At 38.9% G+C, this 26,244-nt stretch overlaps 1 protein-coding gene across 2 annotated transcripts; it reads left to right on the plus strand.

Moving 5' to 3' along the window:
• The first annotated feature begins 1,495 nt into the window (after positions 1–1,495).
• prkar1a (protein kinase cAMP-dependent type I regulatory subunit alpha) lies at positions 1,496–25,583 on the plus strand. Of its 2 annotated transcripts, XM_008116710.3 has the most exons (12): positions 1,496–1,653; positions 6,617–6,690; positions 7,112–7,297; positions 13,443–13,610; positions 14,307–14,398; positions 14,789–14,850; positions 15,195–15,241; positions 15,840–15,998; positions 18,005–18,065; positions 20,503–20,624; positions 20,894–20,975; positions 23,141–25,583. In XM_008116710.3, exons 3-12 carry the CDS (start codon positions 7,121–7,123, stop codon positions 23,311–23,313), a joined length of 1,143 nt encoding a protein of 380 aa, XP_008114917.1. In that variant the 5' UTR covers positions 1,496–1,653; positions 6,617–6,690; positions 7,112–7,120; the 3' UTR covers positions 23,314–25,583. The 2 variants fall into 2 exon arrangements, with proteins under 2 accessions (XP_008114917.1, XP_003224747.1); XM_003224699.4 differs by lacking the exon at positions 6,617–6,690 and having other exon boundaries at positions 1,499–1,653.
• Positions 25,584–26,244: the final 661 nt, after the last annotated feature.

Genomic DNA, 26,244 nt, shown 5'->3' on the forward strand with positions numbered 1-26,244 from the left:
GATTTAATGGTCTTGTTCCGTCTCCCAGGAGTTTGATTTGCATTGTCCCATAGTCGTAGGAAATAGCACCTGTTTGCATTTCTTCCAGGGCTGTTGCAGATTCTGCAGCACCCTGATAGTTAACCATTAGCACAGTTTATTGCCAGCTCAGCAAAGTTTTTGCTGCTGAAAGCTTGCAAAGTATCTTTTTGTTCTGGAGACAGCCTCTTTTCCTGGGGATGAAATCTCCATTTTGAGAAGCCTTTTGCCTTCTAGATAGAAGAGAAAATAACTCAGATGTGCTTGTGTGGTCAAGCCAGGCCAGCTCAGACAAGCCATCATAAGTACTGACCTCTTGCCTATAAAACTGGTGCTGAGTTCAGATAGGGGAAGACCTGCTCTTTCCAAGATAGCAACTCAGCACTGGGGCAAAGAATATCCCAGCATTTCTTTGCCATCAGAAGAAGCTCTAATTACTTCATCTCCAAGCTAGCTTTGAGCTTAGATAGTGAAAGACCTGCTCTTTTGATATAGCAGCTCAGGGGTAGGGTGGAAAGGATCTCAGGATCTCTTCGCCTTTGGAAGAAGTTAACCCAGCAACTAAGGGGAAAAGCAAGAAAGGAACGTCTGCAAGGTTTTATAAGTTGACTATTTGTATTTGTAACCTCAACAATTTGGAGAAGTCTGCCAAGGACTTTGAGAAAATAAAATCTTGTTTGATTGTTCAACTTGAAGTGACTCTGGTTACTGGGATTCCTGAGTTTCAAAGTAAGGCCCCCGCAGTTCACCCGGACAAAGAAAGCACATCTTAAAGCTCCAATAGGTGCCTAGATGTGACGGCATAGGTCTGGAAGCGCCCATAGGTTGTTAATGATTCTAAGGCGAGTATTAAGATTTGAGCAAATAGGGTATGTCCAAAGAAGAGAAACTAGGGCCCCTTCCACAGACATGAACAAAATCCCACATTTTCTGCTTTGAACTGGAATATATGGTAGTGTGGACTCAGATATCCCAGGGCCCTTTCACACAGCTTTGTACCCCAGAATATCAAGGCAGAAAATCCCACAATATCTGCTTTGAACTGGGTTATCCGAGTCCACACTCAGATAATGTGGGATTTTCTGCCTTGATATTCTGGGGTATATGGCTGTGTGGAAGGGCCCTGTGATGCTAAAAAGGTCTAGAAACAGAGCAACAGGTGGCCATGGAGCAGCCACAGAAGCCTGGGGGAAAGCAGGCTGATGGGTGCTTCGGAGGAAGAGACTGGCCAAGAGGATTCCTCTCCTTCTCTTCCTCCTCCTCCTCCCCCCTCCCTCCTTATTTTCTGAGCGGGCGGGGCCAGCGCTGCCGAGGGCTCCTTTGCAACAAGCGCTCTGACGTCAGTGGACGTTTTAAAGGGAAAGGAGTACGGCGGCGAGATCTATTTCCTCCTCCTGGATTCCCGGGCGAAGAGCAGCAGCGGCTTCTCCTTTAAGGTTGCCAGGGCGACGGTTCGCCGAGTGAGAGCGAGGCCCATTGACGTCAGGCCGGGTGCTGATTGGCGGAGGGCGCTGCGTTTCCGGTGGGTGCTGAGGCAGAGAAAGAAAGAGGAGGAGGCGGCCTACGAGTCGGGACGAGAGCAGGACGTCGTCGCGGAGCGGGGCCGAGGCGAGGCCCAGGCGGGGAGCTCGCGTAGTAAGTCCTCCCTGAGGCGGGCGAGAGGGTGGGAGGGAGGGAGGGAGGCCGTGGCGGCAGAGGCCTTCCCTCTCGCTTCTGAGGAGAGAGGCCGCGCGCGGGAGGCCTTGTTGTCAAGGGGGAGGAATGGAAGGCCCCTGAATCTGGCATTTTGCAGGCGAGGGGTGGTGACGCCGTGTATGTAGGCCGAGGAGGGACGGGAAGGGAGCGCTTCAGGGCGCATCGACGCGAAAGCATTCGGGCACCACTTTCACCCCCGCGCCTCCATGCTGATGTGGAGCCCAGCGAGTTGTATTTTGACAAGGCCCGTTAGCCTCCCCTGCCAAAGAGTGCAGGTGCCTTGCCAAACTACAAATCCCAAGGACATATAGCATTGGAGCCGTCGCAATTAAAGTGGTGTCAAACTGCATGCACGCCCTGAGTGGGAAGATGTGCCTCTTTGATGGGAAGGCCTTTTCTTCAGTAATAGGAGCAGAAACCTTAGGCCCCTTCCACACAGTTGAATAAAATCCCATATTATTTGCTTTGAACTGGCAGTGTGGACTCAGGTAACCCAGTTCAAAGCAGATATTGTGGGATTTTCTGCCTTGATATTCTGGGTTTTTTTTTGTGTCAGTTGCTTCTGGAGTGAGAGAATTGGCCGTCTTCAAGGACGTTACCCAGGGGACGCCTGAATGTTTTGATGTTTTTACCATCCTTGTGGGAGGCTTCTCTCATGTCCCCGCATGGAGCTGGAGCTGATAGAGGGAGCTCATCCGCGCTCTCCCCAGGTGGGATTTGAACCTGGCAGCCTTCAGGTCAGCAACCCAACCTTCAAGTCACAAGGCCACCGGAGGCACCATATTCTGGGTTATATGGATGTGTGGATAGGCCCTTAAAGCTGTAGCAGTGTTTCTCAGCTGTAAGCGAATGGGATCTGCAGGTCTGTTGGAGGAGAGGTCCTAGGATCCTTCCACACAACCATATAACCCAGAATATCAAGGCAGAAAAACCCACAGTATCTGCTTTGAACTGGGATATCTGTGTCCACACTGCCATATATTCCAGGTCAAAGCAGAAAATGTGGGATTTTATTCATCTGTGTGGAAGGTGTAAGTTAAGCAGAAGAGCACACAGTTGTCTCTAGGCACCATGGAGACTTAGAGTTACAAATGCAATGCAAGTTCAAAGATGATGAATAGATAGAGATAGAGATGTACTTGATTTTAAGGCCCTTCCACACAGCCATATAACCCAGAATATGAAGGCAGAAAATCACACAGTATCTCTTATGAACTGGAATAGCTGAATCCACACTGCCATATATTCCAGTTCAGACAGATAATCTGGGATTTTATTCAGCTGTGTGGAAGGGACTCTAGAAAGAGGGGGATATGTTTGATCTGAAGAAAAATCTAATTCATTTCTACACTGTGATATAATACACATTATCTCAGCAAAGTTCATAAACCAACAGTTCTTTGGCAGCTGACATGCCGTCAATGTTAATAATCATAATCATAATCACCATAGCAGAACACTTGATGAACCAACCAGGACACAGCATATTATTTGAAAACACAAAAATGCTAACACTCTAACAACTACCATATCAGACAACACAGAGAAGTAACTGAAATCCACAAGCATGTGGACAGTTTCAACAAAAGGAGGAACCCATAAAAATGAACAGTATTACTACTGGCTACCAGTATTAAAAAAACTCTAAAATTAGGACAGTAAATAAAAAACAACACTCTGAAAATGGGAGAATTCCAGACATGAAACATTCAGGGCCAGCTAACACCTCTCAACAAAGGATTCCCCCAGGCAGGAATCAGCCAGGGCCTTGAAACTGCAAGGCTTTAAAATGCTAATCAAGGTGATTAATTGCAACATTCACATGTGCCTCCAACAGACAAGAGTTCTTTCTCCCACCCTGGACCTTCCACAGATGTAGACACCTCCCATGCCTAGTTTCTAATATACATCACAACCTCTGAGGATGCCTGCCATAGATGTAAGCAAAACATCAGAAGAGAATGCTTCTGGAACATGGATGTGCAGCTCAGAAAACTCACAGCAACCCAATAATAAAAAAAACTTTATTTATATTCCGCCCTACCTCCCCGAGGGGACTCAGGGCGGATTCCAACAACAAAAGGCAAACATTCAATGCCTGAAACAACAATAAATACAAATACAATAATAATACTACCAGAACCCAAAATAAACCAACATATAATTAATACATAAATTAAAAACTTTATTTATAGTATGCCCTCTCTCCCTGAAGGGGATTCAGGATGGATTCCAACAAACAAAAAGGCAAACATTCAATGCCTTGACAAGACCATACATTCAAATTCAAATACAGATACAAGAATAACCCAACCAAGTCCCAAAATGTACCAACGTCTAAAGTCAGATTAATACTTACAACCACAAATTAGATGGTAACATAGAGTATCAAGTAATTTAACATAAAAACATTAACCTAGATAACAATTTAAAGAAACACCATATACCACAATAAACTCATATATATCAAAATAAACCCACGTATATGACCAAATTATGACATACAATCTTAAATTTAATGTAACTTAAATGATATCAACATAAACAATTCTCAGAAACCACCCAAGATTCATTTGCAATATTATTGTAATAGTGGGTGCTGAAAAGGTCCATTTGTTTGGTTGCACATTGCAAGATGCTTCTGGTTTGAGAGAATCAGCCATCACTTGAATGTTACAATCCTGCGCGAAGGCTTCCTGTGGGATACTCGCACGAACACCTCAGCAAGTGAGAGTCCAAAAGTGGCAGGTAAAAACCCAGAACTGCAATCAGTGGCTGATACCGGATGAAAACCTCACTCCTGGGGACACAGAAGACTGGGCAACTTGAAAGGCATTGAGCAGACTGTGCTGTGGTACCACGAGATGCAAAGCCAATCTTAAGAAATGGAGTTATAAAGTGGAGTCCATGACATGCAAGTGTGGAGAAGAGAAAACCACAGACCACTTACTACAATGCAGTCTGAGTCCTGCCATATGCATTCCAAGTGGCCAGCTTCTGGTCAAAGATAATTTAGCATAATGCAAAGTTTTTAACTTTGGATGTAATGTTTTTATACATTACAACTGTATTCTCAATTTGCTTATGACATGATAAAATAAATCCACATTATCTTTTTTGAATTGGATTATGTGAGTCTACACTGCCATATAATCCACTTCAAAGCTGGTAATTTGGATTTTACATGGTAATGTACAAGGGGCTCCTAGTTTTTGGGAGGCAGAATAGAAATGGAGAAGATCTGCTGGAAAGTCACAGGAGAGAAAAGATGGGAGGAGGAAGCCACTCTGCAGAACTGCAACCATTTGACACTGCTTTAACTGCCATGGCTCAATGCTATCTAAATCTGGGATTATTATTTTTTTAGTTTTGTGAAATACTTAGCCCTCTCTGTTGGAGAGTTCTGGTACCACAAAAAACTCCAGATCCAACGATTTAGTAGGCAAAGTGCTGTAATCAATAGGAAATGGTTGAAGTGTAGTTGATATTGTTCAGATGTGCCTAAATAAAACTTGAGTTGTTCTTTTTGTTTTCTTTTGTTAAAAGCATATTTATGATGTGGATCCCCAGTAGGTTCCAAGTTCTGGGTAAACGAAACACTGGTGGAGACTTGTATTCTCTCTTATCTAGAGAAAAGCTTCTCGCTGTTTTACTGTTAATGCTGTCTTTGAAATGGCTGATAATTGCTGAATTTCCCTATCCTGAAGAAATGAGCTGCAAATGAAATATGTTACTTTCTAATATGGAATAAGATTTTCAAGGTTCCTCTATTATATTATGGGGACATAGGTTGATTAGAATGAGTGATTCAGAGATGTTGTAGCTTTCAGAAGTCTTTCTCTGATAAGGTTTTCTTTAGGTATGCTACATTATACTGCATCTTTCAATAAAGTGTTACTAATCCATCAACAAATTATGTAGACTTGTCCTAGATTGCATTGACATTGTCACTGTTCAGTTCTTAAATTAGGTTACAAATTATTGTATGAGGGATTCTTGGCATCTTGGTGTTCTCTGATGAAAAGGTAAGCCTTTCAGATCATATAGTAATCTTGAAAGATCTGCAAAGACTTGAGCCTAATTCCACTTGCTAGTTTCAACTGGAGTTAGATCCATTGAATCAGTGGCTTGAATGATAAACAAGCACTTATATTTCAATCAATGAATAATTAATTTAGGCTTCAGAATTTGCTTGGAGATTGCTTTGCATTAGGAAAAACCTAAAGTTCTTACTCATACTCCAGTTCCCAGTTCGCTCTTATTTTCGTTAAGACAAATGATCTGAAAGTGCACAGTGAAGACTTTTGTTTACTGAACATTGTTTTTTCACTGATTTGAGAAAATATTTGAGAAACAAGATTTTGAACAGTACTTTTAGAGCTGTGTTTAAGCACTAGTGTCTGATGCTGTCTGTCAGCAGTATGAATGCTTTTTTCCACAAACTAATTTACAGGCTGTCATGGAGCCATGGGCCGTTAATTAGAACATTTATTACTGACCTTCGTTATGCGAGTTGTCAAAACAAAAGGGTAACTGCAGATCTCCAAAGCAGTGTGATGTAAATGTCACATGTGCATTCTGTTTGAATAGAAACAGGTATACCATAACCTTTAGACTCTTTGTAAGAATTACAGATGACAAGAATGTAATATGTTGTAACCTTTAGACTTTTTGCAGGGATTGCCGATATTTAGAGTGCAATTTATTTGAAGTGTACAAAATCATTCATCAGCTTTAATTTCCACAAAAACCTTAGCAACAGAAATCAGGCACAAGTTTGTTATCACAAGTATATTGCCATATGTGCAGTGTATCTAAATACGTCTCCTAAGAAAGTATGTATTAATAGGACAGTAACACTTGGGAGTTTCAGTTATTCACTTTCTTACTTCCTTCTTGAAAGGTGATACTGGGATCAACACCCTCTCCTGTAAATTCTGTGCATACCTGTAGTTGTTGCTGTTAGCTGCATCTCACGTAAGTGCTGAGCAATTGGAAAATACACTATGACTGCCATAAAACCTTATATTTATTAATAGTTTGCAAAACAAATTACTGAATGCATTTACTTATTGATTGTTGCAGTTTTGTTTTAGAGAAAATTCTCAAAATAGTTGCATTTTAGAAAACCTGTTAGTTATCTGATATGTACTGCTTGGAAACAGTTTGTGAGATTCCAAAGGCAACCTTTTTATTTCTGCTGTCACAGTTCTTTCAAGTACTGTTGGGCCACAGCACAGAGAAAAGAATAGAATACCAGCTCACTTTGGAAGTGCATAGTATTTCCGTTGCTACTAATTAGCTGCAGTTTAGTTAATGTCTGATTGCTTAAAATATAATAGTGTTAACAGCAGCAGAACATCTTTCTTCACATGTTTCAAACATGTTTTTCTTTCAGAAGCCAACAATGGCAGCTTCTGGCAGCAGCAGCAGTGAGGAGGATCGTAGCCTCCGTGAATGTGAACAGTATGTCCAAAAACACAACATCCAGCAACTCCTGAAGGATTGCATCGTCCAGCTATGTACAGTGCGCCCTGAGAGACCCATGGTTTTCCTCCGGGAACACTTTGAAAAACTGGAGAAGGTAAAAATAACCTTGGAAAAATGTTGAAGAGTAACATAACCATTTGCAGCCTCTATTAAAATAACTTAAACTGAATACTGTTTTTGGCCTAGATGATGTTGACATTTTTAGCTTTTCAAAAAGTACAAAGCATAGCTTAATTTTATGGCAGCATGATTGCTAGAATACAGCCATGCAGTATTGTTTTCATACATGGAAGTTGGTAGTTTAACAAATGGGATAAGCTGCCATAACCTACCTTGAGTATTATATAATGTTAATGATATACCTTTAGCATTCATATTATAAGAACCTGTCTTAGATTACTTTGCATGCAACTTAGAGAACAAACCTACTTTTGTGTTTTGAGAATACCCGAGAATTGTAGGCCTCCAGGTATTATTATACTACAACTCCTGCCAAATTTATTTTTCTTATTTGTCTTCTCTTTTTTTCTTATGCCTCCACTTCCCCTTATTTTCATTCATTGCCCTCCCTAGTTGCATTCCTGGCTACTACCAACACTCTCAATTGTTCCAGCCCCCCCCCCCCCCCCCCCGGGCAATATTGCCACTTTGGAAAGCACTGATTAATAGCATCACTTGTCATCACGAAAGGGCAAAATGTTTGGGGCCTGGAAAGCTTGAGTGTGAGGAGACTGGGGAAAGGAGATAGCTAGCATGTCTGCCTCCAGCCATATCCATTTGCGGGATATGTTAAAATGTATAGTGAGAACTCTTACTGGCATATCAGGAACAGTCGTAACAAAAGTTTCAGAAACATACTGATAGAAAATTAGGGAAAACTGGCACGCACAGTTTTGTTATCCCGCAACAAAAATACTTTAAGTTACCATTAAATAGCTATTTTAAATGAATTGTTGAAGTTGAAATAGGGTGGCTTTGCTTACATTCAGTGTTGTGTGTGTAATCTGCAGGCACGTTTTAGCACAGGTAAAAAGACTCATGCTGTCTAAAATGTTTTGGCTCTGCAGCAGGACCACTAATTTTCCCCCCTCTTGTTCTTCGCTGTGTCACTAACAACTTCTCCCATCACAGTGTCAACACTCTGTGGAAGGAGAGAAGGTCAGCAACATTCATGCGTGGCAGCTGATGACTTAAAGGCAAATCATAAGACCAGTTTTAATGATTCCTGCAGTCACTGCTAATTGTCAGATTAAAATATGTATGTTCCCATGTTGGAAGAATATGTAATTTATTTAGGGTAAGAGGCAAGTATAGTTTGGGTGCTTGTCCTTTTGAGCCAGCCTTAAGGGTGTATATATGATCACATAACAGTTATGGTCATAGGAGTCTTGTGAAATATCCAGCTTAGCATTTTTACTGGTTTCAAAAGTTGAGCTATACAATTTTTCTAGATCATTCGGATTTTTATAAATTTTAGATTTCTGGCATGAACCCAAAGATGCCTTGTACTAGTCGAGGAGATCTTACATTCAAGCAAGAGCCATCACTGAGTTCTGACAATTTCTACTGTTAGACTATAATTCTCTGTACGCGATCTCAACACCATTATAGAGCATTTCTCAACCTTCAAAAGCAGTGTTTGTCAAACTGCTCCTCCAGGTGTTTTGGACTTCAGCTCCCAGAAATCCCAGCCAGCTTACCAGCTGTTGGGATTGTGGGAGCTGAAATCCAAAATATCTGGAAGAGCCCAGTTTGAGGAACACTGCTCAAGAGAGTTGAAAGCACAGTGGCTTGCAGTGAAGATGAGGAACAAAGACCTGGCGATAGGGCTGTAAATTTTAGTCTAGAGTTGAAACTTTGAGTTTGTGTTTAGTGGAAATACTTAAAATGATCTTTGCTCAGAATAATTAGCAATATCTTTGTTTTACTTCAAAGTCAGTTCATTGTTATTTTACCTAAAATAGCATATTCCACACTCCAGTGGTAGCTGCAGTGTTCTATATCATTCTCAACAATTTAAAATTGCAACTGAAATAATATTATGCATGCTTAAGTGATTAATTTCTAATCAGTTTAATTATTAATTTTGAATTTTTTTTGTTAATGCTTTGTAAATATCAAGTGAACAACTATTAATATGTAGATGCAGCATTAATAAGTAGCAAAAAGATGTCACAGTTTGCTCTGGGTTGCATTACAGTTGTGTTTGTACGCAAGAATAAAAAAGCATTCTGTCTCATCTTCCTTCATATATTGTGAAGAATTTATATTCAGTAACTACTTTTTATGAGCCTCCTTGCTGGGCTTGAGCTTTTAAAAATTGCACCCTTCTACTGTTTACAGCAGGGGTCCCCAAACTAAGGCCCGGGGGCCGGATGCGGCCCTCCAAGGTCATTTACCTGGCCCCCACCCTCAGTTTTATAATATAATATTTTATATCAGTTTTAATAATATAATATATTGTATATACATATAATATTGATAATAATATTATGTTATACAATATAATACTAATAGCAATACCATATAATAATATTAATTATATGTTATATATTACATATTATATAATAGTATAATGGTATAGTTCAATATAGTAATATATAATGCTAATATTGTGTTATGCTAATAATATAATATATTGTATGTACATACAGCTGCTCTGAGTCCCCTTCGGGATGAGAAGGGTGGGATATAAATGTAGTAAATAAATAATTAATTTTAGACTTAGGCTCGGCCAAAGTCTGAAATGACTTGAAGGCACACAACAACAACAATCCTAATTAACTTGACTATCTCATTGGCCAGGAGCAGGCCCACACTTTCCATTGAAATCCTGATAAATTGATGTTGGTTAAAATGGTTTTCATTTTAAAATACTGTATTGTTTTTTCGTTGTTGTTGTTGTTGCACTACAAATAAGACATGTGCAGTATGCATAGGAATTTGTTTTGTTTTTTTCAAATGATAATTCGGCCCCTCAACAGTCTGAAGGATTGTGGACCGGCCCCCTGTTTAAAAAGTTTGGGGACCCCTGGTTTACAGTATTACCTTGTATTTCTGACAAAATGTGAATTTCCCCCCATGTTGTGCTTAAGATAGTACCTGTGAAAATATGTACAAAAAAGCAAAAAAAATTCACTTTTCTCATCCCATTAATAGTGAGTGAAGTAAAGGTGTGTGAATGAGATGGGGTTACATTTAAGAGGTCCATGAGCGGAGGGGAGAAGGTGTTTTCCATACTGTCCAGTGCTTTGGAACAGTGACAACAAGTTAGCCCAGCATTCTGCTTCTTTCACACATTTTTCAAAACACTGGAGCCCTCTTCCTGAGCCTAAAGGGCTTGTGTGGCAGCCTTTTAATGAGAGTATTCTAATCATCAAGCTATTATAGCAACAACTTGCTTATATTAATTTTCCTCCTAGCTTTTACATATATCAATGTGTAGTAAAAGTCTAATTGAAATGAGATGGAAACATACTGTATATCCTTATGTATAAGTCGATAAAAAATTCACCCAAAAACTTGAATTGACCTATAAACAGGTAAATACTGTTTTGCCACCTTATCACTTTTAATCATTTTGAAAGGCCTGTGCACAGTGGCAGGAAGGGAAGTATTCCCTGCTAAAAGCAACCATGTCAAATTCATGGAGTTGCCAGAAATCGACAGGCATCTTGCACATGCTACTTGGGCATTGCTGGGTTTGTGAGTCAGGCACAGTAAGATTTCTAAGAGATTCTTCTACTGTATTATCTTTCAGCAAGTCAGTTGAGGCAATATGATTTTTGAGTGAGAAAGGCCTGCGCTTCAACAGGGTTATTTAAAGCAGTGCATTTGTATTCATTCATACTGGACAATGAACTTTGTAGGACATGCATATATTTTATTATATTTATTTATATCCCAATTTTCTCCTAAAAGAGACTCAAAGCGGCGAAAATTAATACAATATACAACGTAATACTGTACTTAAATCATAGAAAGACTAAAATACAATTGCACAGGGAACTATTAGCATCAACATGAGTATCCTTTTTCTCTCAAAATCTTTGTGTATTGGAAGACTGATACTGTATTTTGAAAGAAGGCCACAAACTCAACTTGACACGTTGTAGAATTTTTATTCTTCACAGTAACCAGGGAGGTGTCCTGTGTGCCTTTCTTAGCAAACTTAACTATAATATCTCTTAATTTGCTGCTTCTCATTTGATATGGATGGAGAAGCCCTGAAGGCAGTCATGATATCTGATTTACCGGATGATGTATCGGGAAGTATGATCAGCATCATTACAGCACATAAATCTGCTGCTGCAAAATTATCTCAGAGCTCTAATATGTTCAGTGCTTGCTTGCCTAAGATCTAATGTGTCTCTGCTGTCATTGTTAGGGACTTGTCAAGCAACTCTGTTCCATTACTTGAAATCTATTATCTCTGCAACATTAGCTACCTTGTTAGCAAGTTTCAGTTTGATTGTATTAATATTATTATTGAATATTGGAGAGATGGGCTAAATACCGTATGGACACCAGGTCCTGTCCAGTCTTGGGAACTAAGCAGGGTAAGCCCTGGTTACTACTTAGATGAGAGATTGCTAATGAGTACAGTAAAGTCTCACTTATCCAACATTCGCTTATCCATTGTTCTGGATTATCCAATGCATTTTTGTAGTAAATGTTTTCAATACATCGTGATATTTTGGTGCTAAATTTGTAAATACAGTAATTACTACGTAGCATTACTGCATATTGAACTCCTTTTTCTGTCAAATTTGTTGTATAACATGATGTTTTGGTGCTTAATTTGTAAAATCATAACCTAATTGATGTTTAATAGGCTTCTCCTTAATCTCTCCTTATTATCCAACATATTCGTTTATCCAACGTTCTGCCGGCCCATTTATGTTGGATAAGTGAGACTACTGTAATAAGTGCTGTAGGCTATATTTCAGAAGAAAGAAGTAGCAAAAATCCCTCTGAATATTATTTACCTAAGGAAACCCTATATAATGTATGGGATCAGCATAAGTTGACCCCATACATACACACATTTATTTGTCTTCTATCTTCCATGGCCAGTGATTTTACTCCAGAATATGCACTGAAGGAAGTTTCTATATGCCTCAGTAATTCTTGACTCGTTCCAATGGTAGGGGTACAAATTTAAGACTTGCCATCATTGAGTATTAAAAGAATACATGATTTGTCTTTTGTTTGGAGATTATGCAAAATCAGTCATCTCTCCAAGTACTATTATAGCACTCCCTAGCATAATAAGTTTTGACATAAGTAGTCTTGAAATTAAAACTTGCTCTGTTTCACTAAAAACAGTTTCTATTATTAATTTTCTTAGAATAAATTTCATTCAGTGTAGGTAAAAGAGCACCCAAGCTGCATAGTGGGTAGCTGTTGGAACTTAAACCTGAGTGACCTGGTTTCAAATGCCTGCTTTGGAGTGTTCTGTGAATTTGTCCTGCATCTTATTAGTTAGTTCCAACTAGAACTGAACCTTTGAATCATTTATTAAATAGCAAGTCAATGCTTATTTAAATCCCATTGATTAGTTAGGTTTCCTCTAGGTGGGACAAGCAGTAGGATTTAGGTTGATGTCTTTTAGGATTGCGCTTTCAAAATTTCAAGTGTAGGTGAGATAAATATGTGTTTGAGAAGCAGTTAAATCTGGCACAGGTAGCTGCCATTTCATATAAAATGCATATGCAGTAGCTCACCTTCAGCCAAGTAATGTGCTCAGAGTCCTTAGTCTGCACTGGCATGGGATACTCTCACAGCTTGGCCTAACATGATTTTGTCTGAACACAACTGAGGACATGCAACTCCTTGTAAAATATGAGTAATATGCAGCTCTGAAAAAATCTTGAATACAGAAATATAAAAATATATTTTCATTAAAATGATATGCTATTGTTTTACATACGCTACGACAGGCAGGTTCTTCTAGGGGAGTTAGGAAGCTTTATTATATTGAGTCAGATAATTGAGAAATTTAGCCCAGTGCTATCAGTTCTGACTGCAGATGACCCTGATATTGGCTACTGATGTCCCAGAACTTTGCTTAGTTTCTAAAATCAGGTGGCATTCAAGGGGATGCACTGGTACGTTATAAGCTGAAATTTCAAACCATGGTGCAACTTAATTACAGCGCTTGAAATGAATGTAACAGTCAGGTTGCTACTAGGCAAGTGCTTTGGATGGTAATATGTAATTATTTCCTTCCATTGCAGGAAGAAACAAAACAATTTTTGACTCAGCAGAAGTCTCGCACAGATTCGCGTGAAGATGAGATTTCTCCACCTCCACCCATGAACCCAGTGGTAAAGGGCCGCAGAAGGCGTGGCGCCATCAGTGCAGAGGTTTACACAGAAGAGGATGCAGCCTCTTATGTTAGAAAGGTGTAGCATCCAGTTATTCATCTTATTTCCCATTATTTCTTTCTGTATTTAGCTCAACTTACTTAGGAACAGTCATCCCCTTATCCAGACATACGAGGCTAATGAATGCCTGTCTTGGTGTAGCTACTTGATTCTCTCATATATGTCTGGATTTTTTTTTACAGTTTGTTGATGGAGAGACGGAACGATATGATAAGTAAGATATGTCTTGGAGGAAGTATAACTGCTTTCCTGGTTTTGCAATGTTTGTGCCTTATTAAATTCAACCATGATTTTCATAAATAGCAAATTTGGTACCCTGTTAGGGAGGGCAGTTTCTATTTTGGGGTTATTCAGGCAAATGTGCACAATCATGAGTTTCTCAAATTTGTGTTTTTCTTATTTCTTGAATGAATGAATGATTATTTCGTGGAAGATGAACATTCCTTCTAGAAGTTGCTTCCGTGAAGAGAATATATGCTAATTTGAAAAGACTATAAAGGAGCTTTTCAGTTTTGTTTTGTAAATCATTGTAAAGAGTTCTCATTTTATATAATTTTGTAAATCACTGTAAAAGCATGCTTTTAGCATAAAAAGAGTAAACAAAATAATTGTGGTGGGGAAGAAGTGTCAGCAGAATGTTGACTTGTTGGAAATGGGTTTGTTTCTGCCTTGGAGTATTTAATGGAAACTGCTTGGGTGTTTTCTGTCCTACAGGTTATTCCAAAAGATTATAAAACTATGGCTGCTTTAGCAAAAGCCATAGAGAAGAATGTGCTCTTTGCTCATCTTGATGACAACGAAAGAAGGTAGGAAGTCTATTAATTCACATCTGAAGCTTGTGATTTTGTATTTCAACAGAACTGACGAGCATTTTGAGGGCTATCTTTCAACACATATAGGCTAGTTTAAATCATTTATGTATGCCATATGTATTTTATAAATTTTATTAACAGCCCAGATGAGACAATTAGGGTAAAAATAGTTTACAGTGACTTTTAATTCATGAAAATAAGAAGTAGAAAAGCAATATATGATGAAGTTTGATTTGGTCAATCAAATCGCTGCGTATTTTATTCTGGCTTCATTCTAGAATATATTGAGCTGTTCTAGTTAAGCTTTGTGATTTGTCCTGCCTGAAAACAGAGATGCAACACATCTGGTCTGCTTAGCAATTGTAAAATCTTTTTTTTTCCCAGTGATATATTTGATGCTATGTTCCCAGTGACCTATATTGCTGGTGAGACTGTGATACAGCAAGGCAAGTGATATCTTTTTAAACTCTTTGTTTGATAGCTAAATATGCTCCAGATTAATGCAAAACACAAGGAAATATTAATATCTGCAAAAAAACAAAATAGTGTCATGTGCTGGACTTAATGTGCTGCTTAGATGAACTTTTCTAATGTTTGCTTGCGTCAGTAGAACAGTTGAGTGACTCTGTCCTTCCAGATTGTTACAATGTACAACCTCCAATAGCCCTATCCAGAAAATCCAATAATGGGGGGATTATGGGAATTATAGTATCAATAACATCTGGAGGGCTGAAGTCGCCCACCAGAGCAATAGTTCATACTCAACCTGTCCTCTTCAAATTTTCCCTAGGTGATGAAGGAGACAACTTCTATGTTATCGATCAAGGAGAAATGGATGTAGGTTTTTCTAAAATTAATCTGTTGCCTGTGGTGGATGCTTTTATAATACATGTAATACTATGGAAACTATATGTGTCTATTTTGTGAATACTGCATGCCAAACAATAATTTTAATGCCAATCCAAGTTAATCATAACACGTTTTATGTTCTTTTAGTAATAAAATGATTTTCACTCTATAATGGGTAAGAATACTGCATTTTCAGTTTTTCTGAAAATGTATGTTATTTTCGGGGGGAGGCACCAGAAAATAAAATATTCAATATCTCTATGATGCCTCAGAGTTTCTCAAAATGAAGCAAAATTGTATAATACCAAATGTATATTAAGTATATTAATAATGAATTTACTCTAGCTAAATGCTACAACAATTATAAAATTACATTGTATTTTATACTATTTTATTTATTTTTAAGTCGGAGTCAGTACTTTTCATCTGATTCTTCTCAAAATTGCTTTTGATTCAGTCGCCTTGTACAGTACAGATATATTGTAAAACAATTATATCCTGAATTTTCTGGAATGGCAATGCACATGTCAGGCGTGTTATATTTGTAGAAACGTCAGTCCTTCAGTTGCATGTGTTGCTTCCTTAGGTTTATGTCAACAATGAATGGGCCACTAGTGTTGGTGAAGGGGGCAGCTTTGGGGAGCTTGCATTGATCTATGGAACACCTCGAGCAGCAACTGTCAAAGCAAAAACTAATGTGAAGCTGTGGGGCATTGACAGAGATAGCTACAGAAGAATTCTTATGGTGAGTTTTTGTAATACTTTAAAAAACAGGAATTCTGAGTGGGGTTGTGTCTTTGCCTTTTCATAGTGTGTTGCTTTATTTGTGTGATACAGCAATTCACCTTAAGTACTGAAGGAAGATGTAAGAGATTAAACCAGTTTTATTAACTTCAGGCACAAGTCAGCCACATGTAAACACTTCAAACAATATTTCAGCTGTTTGGAATTAGTGGGATTTAAATATTTCAACATGTTGAGTTATAACCATCATTTACCAGTGTTGATCTGTTCCTAAATGTACTGTTTGAAGGTACCACTGGAAGTGGTTTCCATAAGTGAATTTGTGGTCGCTGCTGTTATTTACTGGCAGCTTTGCAGCTTTCTATGTTGCATGATGGGGATAGGCTGTTCTCCAGCACCATGGAGACCTCTTGAGATATCTGCAGCTCATGCTGAAACAAGTAAGGTCAGATAGGAAATGGTTTTGATTTTGTCAGCATGGGTGCCACCTTGAGACTGTAAGACAGGTCTGACAACTACCTGCTACCTAATGGTCTCATGTTGTCTCTTCCTGAATGTAGAAGTTTGGAAAAGAAATTAGAATGTCAGATTTCCAAGTAGATCTAAATAATACTAAAATTGCTCCCTTTAACAGTGCTTAATTTATATTAGGGTATGACTGTCTTCCTGGATCAGGGAATCATTTTGTTACCCGCAGCCATGGCTGGGGAGTGCTACTGAAATTTTGTGGCATTGGAGCAGAAGAATGGAATTGCAGGGATTTGTTTTAAAGCTGATTAATGTTTAAATGTTTTCTTCTGGGGCAGTTACTTTGAAACAAGGTATGAGTTTCTGGTTTTCTGAATAACCACAAAAGTAAAAGAAATACAGCATTTTCTTGCCGTTGACTGAGGGCTTCAGAGGAGGCAAGACTAAAATAATAGGGGGCATATACAGACTGCAGGATGCTTGTTCTTGATTTATAATCAAGGTTAGGATTTACTTATATCTTTAGGACTGTATTTCTTAATAGCACTATTACGTTTCTTGTGAGAGATGGAAGAGTGAGACACAGATCTTTATCATTTACTGCATGTGAATTTGTAGCATGTGCAATCTGAGCTAATATTCATAAAATTGCTATTTCATTGTGAAAAGATCTCCATGTGAAATAAAATCAGAAACGTGTGTGGTAAGGCCATGTAAACTGAAGCTCAAACAGCAACTTTTGTAATAAGCAAATAATCAGTTATTTGGAAACAAAATACATAGGCTCACAAGTAAAAGTAAGAGGCAACATAAAAATTGAAAAAACAAAATTTCAGGTCATCAGAAGGCAGAAGGAATAGATTAGTTTTTTTACAACCACTCTCAGAAGGGTGAAGATTTTTGTGTGTGTGTGTCAGGAGCGACTTGAGAAACTGCAAGTCGTTTCTGGTGTGAGAGAATTGGCCGTCTGCAAGGACGTTGCCCAGGGGACACCCAGATGTTTGATGTTTTACCAGCCTGTGGGAGGCTTCTGTCATGTCCCCGCATGGGGAGCTAGAACTGATAGATAGGAGCTCACCCCGCTCCCCAGATTCAAACCGCCGACTTTTCGGTCAGCAGTAATCCATTTTGTAATCCATTTTGCTACCGGGGGCTCCAGGGTAGAATAGGATAGAATCCATCTAATCTTCCTAAGATCTTTAAAATACTTTTTTTTTCGTGTCAGGAGCAACCGGAGTTGCTTCTGGAGTGAGAGAATTGGCCGTCTGCAAGGACGTTGCCCAGGGGACGCCCAGATGTTTTGATGTTTTTACCATCCTTGTTGGAGGCTTCTCTCATGTCCCCGCATGGAGCTGGAGCTGATAGAGGGAGCTCATCCACGCTCTCCCCGGGTGGGATTTGAACCTGGCAGCCTTCAAGTCAGCAACCCAACCTTCAAGTCACGAGGCTTTTATCCCCTTGGCCACGGGAGCGCCTTTTAAAATACATTATAAAAAGTTAGACCAGTGATTTTCAGACTTGTCTGTGTTTTCTTTTCAGGGTAGTACATTGAGAAAGAGAAAGATGTACGAAGAATTCCTCAGCAAAGTGTCAATACTCGGTGAGTGAAGAATCTACAGTTAAAATTAGATGTCATGTGTGAATGACACAATGCGAGTAAATATTGGTAGTCCTGTTGAGTAGCTATGCTGACATAAAAATAGCTGGGCAAGCATTTTCTCAATGGTTACATACATCTCTAAAGCTGACAATTGTTTCTCAAGTACAGGCGTAGACCTCTCATTTTTGTAATCATGTGTGGGGACCTGATTGATTGAGCTGAAGTGGTTGAGCTCAAGCCTTTGGTACCTTTTGTGGAATTATGAAATGAGGGATCCAGTGGCCTATAGGTATTCAACAATAAAATTGGATAGGATTCTAACCACTCTGTTCATCTTCTAGATGTTATTAGTGCTGCAAAGTTGCCATTCTATACTAGGGTTTTTTTTTTACCATGGGCAGGTCAAAAGGCCTAATTATAATTGAGGTCTGAAATTGGGAAGGGCAACTGTGGATGGCTAGTTGGCTTCACTAGCCCTGGAGAGCCATTCTCATCACCATACCTGCTCCAGCAATAAATACATAAGTACACACACACATTCACTATCTGTTTGTCAGCCTATCTCTCCCTCCACCCTTCAGAATATCCTAGGATACTGCTTCTTAAACTTAATGTTGGGGTCCCAAAAAGTTTCTGAACATCATTTAGTGGCTGTTGAGATATTTGCATAAATCTATTGTGCAGGGTTTCTGCAGAAGATGCTTCAGTCATAGTTCATAACAACAAAAATCAGGCTGTTTAACAAGTTTTGCAAATTCTAACTTGTAATGAGTAAATGTTTGAATATTATACCTAGTTTATATACCTGGAGGTTGTATAAAAATTTTATCAGGCCAAAATGAATTGCAAGTGGAAAAGTTTAAGAAGCCCTGCTTCTTAAGGTTTTTTCGCCTCATGGCCCTAAGTATATTAAACAGAGGGGAAACAGAGAGAGAAACGTGTGCGTGAAAGAGAGAAAGGGAAGGGGAAGCAGGAGAGAAAGGAAGGCAACCCTAACATACAGTTATGGCGACCCTGTTTGGGACCCTGACCCATACTTTAAGAAGTTGTGCTCTAGGGAACATTTCCATCATGTTTCAAGACCTTCCTGTACCCTTAAAGGGATTTTCACACAAAACCTTTTTAAAAACTTTGCAAAGTCTTGTTTCGGCTCCCGGATCCCACATGCAAATGTACTGTAAATTAGTGCTTCTGAAGGTGTCCTGTACAGGGGACTAGCGATTATTTTCCCCAGTGTGTCAGGAAAAACAATTTCACGTATGTGTCCACATTTGGCTGTTCCTTTCCTGGAAACTTGCTAGGGACAAGCAGCCAATGCCGTATGGACCAGCATCAGCATAGAAACCAGAGTCCCCGGTGGCAGAATGGGTTAAATCCTTTTGCCAGCAGGACTGCTGACTTGAAAGTTGGGTTGCTGACCTGAAGGTTGCCGGTTTGAATCCGGGGGGAATGCGGATGAGCTGCCTCTGTCAGCTCCAGCTCCCCATGCGGGGACATGAGAGAAGCCTCTCACAAGGATGATAAAACATCAAACATCCGGGTGTCCCCTGGGCAGATTGCCAATTCTCTCACACCAGAGGCAACTTGCAGTTTCTCAAGCTGCTCCTGACACACACAAAAAAGCACAGGAACCACTGGAGACTTCCACATATCCTGGCTATTGCAACCTGATTGTGTATATTTTCATTTATTCCACCTCTACTACTGAAAAGGTTTTGACTTATCCCCACCTCTATCACCAATGTCCCACCAATTTGGCATCAAGCGTTGGGACCTTCTAGATACCTTTCTGGTGCCTTTGCAAGACTTAGCTCTCCAACAGACATCACCATTCTTGATTCACTGTCGATACCAACAGACAAATTAAACTGAACAGAAATCTCTGAAAACTCTACATAAGGGATATTGGAGAGTACAATGAAAAATAATGATTTATTAAACAAAAGTTCGACATAACATCACAGTTTCCTTATTTAATGTATTTAAATCATAGCTAATACTGGCTCTAACTCACTGTTAAATAACCTGACTGACAGACTCCTAACTTTCTCAGAGCAAATTCCCACTCCCACTAACTATCATACACTTTCAGATATTTAGCCAATAATCATATCCAAAATCCCATATTGTCCTCACTTCCCAAAAGATTCTTCCCTTATATTATTAAGAACATATATTACTATATTTTACCATAATTTATCTAATAAAAGCTGCAACATTCCCAACCATAGCTTTGACTAAATAACACTTGACCAGTCTTTGGCTGCTATCCTATTGAAAACAGTGGTTTCAATGTAAGCCATAGTGTGGGAGATTACAATATGCGTGGTCGCTGTGTGAATGTTGGAGTTGATGGGAATGTGTCCCTATTTGAGTTAAAGTGATTTGAATTCTAAATCTTCCTAATACAACAAAATACACTATTTTTTAAATTTAGAATCTCTTGACAAATGGGAGCGTCTCACAGTAGCTGATGCTTTAGAGCCTGTTCAATTTGAAGATGGACAAAAGATTGTGGTGCAGGGAGAGCCAGGAGATGAGTTCTTCATCATACTAGAAGTGAGTATTAGTAATAGTGATGTACCGTGTGTCAGGTTCATATATCTGCGCAGTTAGACATACAGTCAATGTTTTCTTTGTTATATTAATTTCATACATACATTTATCTCTTGTTTGAATTATTTACTTCACTTACCTTCTTTTCTGAGTAATCTCTCTGGGGGCTAATGAAACACTATGTAATGGGGATGCTTCTGATTCCAAGTTATGAAGCTGTTATATATGAAAGAAAAACAAACATAATCCCTAATGCTCTGGTTCACTTAAAGGGCACAGCTGCTGTGTTACAGCGCAGGTCAGAGCATGAAGAATTTGTCGAAGTGGGCAGGCTTGCACCATCTGATTACTTTGGTAAGTTTCCTTTATGCTCTTTAATGTTGTTAAAGTTTTCCTTGAAATTATTACTAATTTTTAAATACTTTCAAGCATCTTGAGAGTGTTCTTTAAATCTTTTAAAACTTTGACTAGTGCCAATGACGAGGTCTTTTTAAAAAACATTGCTGCCTTCTCCCATTTCTTTCGTTTCATCCCAGTCTTGGATGCTTGCAGAAACATATAGGGTCTCCTATACTCTCCTTCATAAAGCAGTGCAGGAGTCAGGCAAAACATTGTACTATCACAAAACATTGACATCAACTAGATATTATTTAACCCATAAAATATAGACTACTGACGTAATCTCATTTAGGACTGGACTTTTAAAATGTGTACAGGGTTTCCTAGAAATGTATACATAGCTTAACAGCTACTAGTATATATGGTGATTATTTGAAGGCTAGTATGCTATAATTTAATAAAATGATTCCATCTTAAATTACGATATTTGTAAGGTATTCAAATGGTTCTCCCTGTGCAAACATGTACTGCTTGCATTGTTGAAGTACAGAGTTACAAGACTCACTTAAGGTTTCTTTTGTAATTTTATGACATTCTCTAATATTGGAATCATTAATAAAAGGAATTAAGAGAGAAGCCAGTGGCACTGTAGCAAAATCTTTATAATTTAGGTTGAGAAGTTGCCTAAAACACTGAAGTGAAGTTACACATCACAAGCAGTAAGTCTTATTAATAAAACTGGAATCAGTTTAGGAAAGCAAGTAAATTACCTTTGACTAGTCTTTGGGACTGTTGTCCTTTTGAGACAGTGTTTTGGTCTGAAATGTAAGGCAACCCAGTGTGGAAGATACAACAGGTGTGTTTGCTGTGTGAATGGTGGCATTGATGGGAGCAGTATGCCCCTATTTTGAAGTTTTCATATTGCAGTTTTAGAGGCTACCATTACATTTGACTTCTGAGTCAAAACTTAGCAGTTGTAAAAAGGGGAAATCACCTAAAACAGTGGTTCTCAATCTGTGAGTTCCCAGGTATTTTGGGCTACAACTCCCAGAAATCCCAGCCAGTTTACAAGCTGTTAGGATTTCTGGAAGTTGAAGGCCAAAACATTTGGGGACCCACAGTTTGAGAACCACTGACCTAAAACTAAAGGAAAACCCAGGTTTTCTTCCTGTGATCTTTTATGGACTTTATATTATGTAATTTCAAAAAGGAAAAAGCATTTAAAAATGTAAATCAGTAACGACAGCAGCAATTTAGCAGATCAAAAGCTTCTTGAGCTAGAAGTGGTCCACGTGAGCTTCAGCAATTACAAGAGCAGAGTTGAGCTTTAAAAGTTCCAAAAGACTTTATTGAAAGAACTACATTTCTATATAGGAAATGTAACTTAGCTATCTAAGCGTGTAGCTATTTGTAAACATATTGCATCTCCCCATGCTGACAGGAGAAGAATAAAAATGGCAGACTTGGGGGCTATCAGAGCAAAAGAGAGGGAGGCCAACAAAGAGAGCAATCAGAGAAACCGGTTGTTTTTCTTGGCACCCTTTTAAAATTTTAGAACATTATTTTGGTGCTCCCAATTCCATTTAAAATAAATAGAAAATTGTACGGACCTTTCCCTGCCAGCTAGCTCATCTGCCTATTTCCTCGATGAGGACTGTACATTTGTGCAGGATGTGGGTGAGTTGCAACACTGCACACGTCTTCATAATTAACCTTGTGGTATCCTCAAAAATGACCAGAATAGTCATAATCAGACTGGACAATTAAAGGAAGCACTACTATGGGAATTGCACCGCTCATGATTGAAAGGGAGCAGCTTTTCCCCTTTATTTCTCAATCCCAGCTCTAGTGTTGATGCAGTTCCTCTCCCTTCCCAAAAGATGTGTCATTGGTCTTGCAGAAGCAAACCTCACCCAATTTTCTGTCCATACTACTCCATACCACCAATAGTGTCCACTATATTTCTTTACTGCTGTTGGAGCATTAACAAAAAGAGATCTTTTCATCATTTTGCAAACCTCATATGTACTGATAGAGGATGAGAGATTTAAAAGCATGTTAAAGTCTCTGAGATTGCATCTTGTACCCTGTTTTTTTTACTGAGTTTGTTGATCTGTTTTAGACCACTGTTCTTAACGTTTTGTCCACTTTGAATAGAATATTCTGTCTTGTTTCTCTAGGTGAAATAGCTCTGTTGATGAACCGTCCCCGAGCGGCCACCGTTGTCGCTCGTGGCCCATTGAAATGTGTGAAGCTCGACCGGCCCCGCTTTGAACGTGTTTTGGGCCCGTGCTCGGATATCCTCAAGCGGAACATCCAGCAGTACAACAGCTTTGTCTCTCTGTCTGTCTGAAGCCTCCCTCTTTCTCAGATACACGCTTCACAAATGCAGACTGCTTCATTACTCTTGTGCAAAGCCACATGGCCACTGGCTATTGCTGCTTCCTGTCTGTCTGAGGGAGGAAATCAGAGAAACCAGTTGCTTTTCTTGGCACCCTTTTAAAATTTTAGAGCATTATTTTGGTGCTCCCAATCCCATTTAAAATAAATAGAAAATTGTACGGAGACATTTGCTGTTACTGTTTTTCTCTGTGCAATGTACACTGTCCAAACCGGCCAGTGACTGCCATTCCTTTTGCTGGGAAAGTCTCCCGGCACCAAGGTTATTGCCATAGAGTCAAGAATGTAACAGTGGAAAATTATTAGGAGGCACATGTTTCTCAGCTTGTGAGACCTGTGTGTCCTTTAAGTTGTGATCACTTTCTACTGTATTACTCTTAGACAGAGAAACTTACCTTTTTAGCTCAATTACTTGGCATAAATATTTCTGGATCTGGGTTATTTTTGGCTTGAGTTACTGAGATCAGCTCCTAGCAAAGCCACAGTTAGAAGTTTCATAATTGGTGTACCTGTATCCATTTCAGTTGGTTCAAGCTGGCTTGGTTATTTGTCGAGTTTTTTGTGTACAGGCTTTTGTTCTGGCAGCTGTTGCCTGTGTTGCTGATTTTTGGCGCAGCAAACCTTTTTTGCCTGTTCTCTGTTGTGAATATTCATACTTGCCCCCTCCCAGTTCTCTTTCTGTGCAGATACCCAAAAGCCCAACCACTGGGTTAAATCCATGAATATTGCTGTTGGTGTTCATACTGGTATAAGAATTGCCCTGCTCCTTAGCTAGTGCCAAATAGAAACACCTCACATGCTGTATGTGGAACAGGAAACTGAAGGGTACATTCTCTGTGTCCAGTGTGCTGCCTTTCCTTTCCAAGCGTTGCTTTCCCTGTTAATTTTGGAGCCAGAGAATTCTATTTCCATAGCTGACATTCAAAGGAGGATAGAATATACAATCCTGTATATTTAGGAAGGTAACATGAGGCTCGCTCATGTGAAAGACAGGAAGGAGAAAATTGGTGTGCTGCTTCCTGCCAATCCTTTCTTTACAAGAACCTCTTTTGTCCAAATAGTTCTTCTTACTTCTGAGCTTTCAAAAACAAACACCTTAATCTGACAAAACACACTGAACACTGTTTCTGCCCAAATTTTCAGATTAGTCTGGCAGAATAATTATTTTTGGAAAGTTTACCCTGTTGACAAGTCTGAAATGTGTTTCAGTATTTTCCAAGTTCTGTCTGACCCCAAACTTATCTATTACTGTTACGGAGTTTCTCAGTTTGATGATGTAGGCAAATCTGTTTCATTATAACTTATACATTATCTAAAATTAGTATAGGGAGTGACAGCAGGTATTTTGCATTAGTTATGCAGTTATTTCTTATGAATCCCACCAAGCCTCTTCTTCCTCCTCTCCCTGGCAACAATTGGACCTAGTCTATACCTTTCTGGCCTGTTCACCACTGGAAGAATGTTTGCTGATCATATTTAGAGCCTGAGAAAGAGCAGCCTTAGTATAAAAAGGAAACTGTGGGGAGTTATCAGTATGACCACATTTCTACATATGGATTAAATGTAAAATATATATTGTTCATTCTCAAGAACTTGGTGAGGTTAGAATATTTGCTTATATTGTTCTGGAGTCCATCAATCCCATTGCTTTCTTTAAAACTTTGTTCAGTTTTAATCTATCCAGGGATTTCCCACCCTTCCCACTTATATCTTTGTTACTTTTGAAGCTTGATTTGATCCTTGTTGAAGCACCAAAAAAGATTTTAAATCTTATGTAAGCTAGTTAGAGCGCCACAAAAATGCACATTTTTTATATAAGGCTTTCTAATCAAGTTTCACTACTGCGTCTTTTTAGCTTGCTGTTTACTCCCTTTTGTAGTTTTACCAACAAGATTTTAAGATGAACCAGCTATGTCTGAGTTAAATATTAATCACAGTTAAAGCTTTACCTTTGTGTGCAATTTAAACATGTTTGAATCCACAGTTGGTATAGTTTGCCTTAGCTAACATTCAGGGCTTTGGGAGTTATCTTTTTTTTTTCTTTGCTAGGTCACCTTAGCAAATAAAAAAAAATCCACTGCCCTTGAGTGCTATAGTAAACCAGAGGACCATTTTTGTATTGTTACCGGACTATTAGTCTGACTTACTGTGTATGCTAATATATTCCTTTTGTTATAGATTGTCCTAATGGCAGGTAAAGCAATAAAATGATTTAAATTCTTAGATGTAATCAGTGTCTTATTTCATACTGCCGTGTGGGCAGATTACTCAAAGGTGGTATATATGATGTCCTTTTTCTATCTTGGGTTGTATCTTAACCAATATCAACTGTAATTGCATTCCTTAAATTAGAAGTTACATTAGGATTGCTTTTATAGATGATTTCTGGTTTCTCTTGCCAGATCATTTTGGGAATTCTGTTGCCCTTCAGTAAGAGATAGACTGTTTCATCCTAATCAAAAGATGAATTGTGCCTGCATCAGATATTAAATTGATCCCTCTCATGTTCATGGGAGACACTTTTACATCTTGTGTTTTTCTATTAAGTTCAAGTCAACTTCTGAAGACCATTGTTTATATTTTTCCTGAGTTAGTATCTGCTGGTTGACACTTGAAGCCAGTAGAATAAATGCTTGATATGTTTGATCTTGTAAAGCTTATGTAAGGACTGTCACATTTCTCCTTTTTCTGCTTTATGCCAGATGACCTTTATATTTTTCAGATACAGGGCTCTATTGATCTGTCCCAGTTTTCATTGTTTGATGTATTCCAAAACTTGCCCACATACCAATGAGTTGTTCAGTCTGCAGTCTCCATCATGAGACTGAATTTAACTATAAACCTCCAGGCCAGAAGAATGGTTCTTGTTTGTTTTGTTGTTGTT

The sequence above is a fragment of the Anolis carolinensis genome, chromosome 2 (assembly GCF_035594765.1).
Source record: "Anolis carolinensis isolate JA03-04 chromosome 2, rAnoCar3.1.pri, whole genome shotgun sequence".
NCBI classification, from domain to species: Eukaryota; Metazoa; Chordata; class Lepidosauria; order Squamata; family Dactyloidae; genus Anolis; species Anolis carolinensis.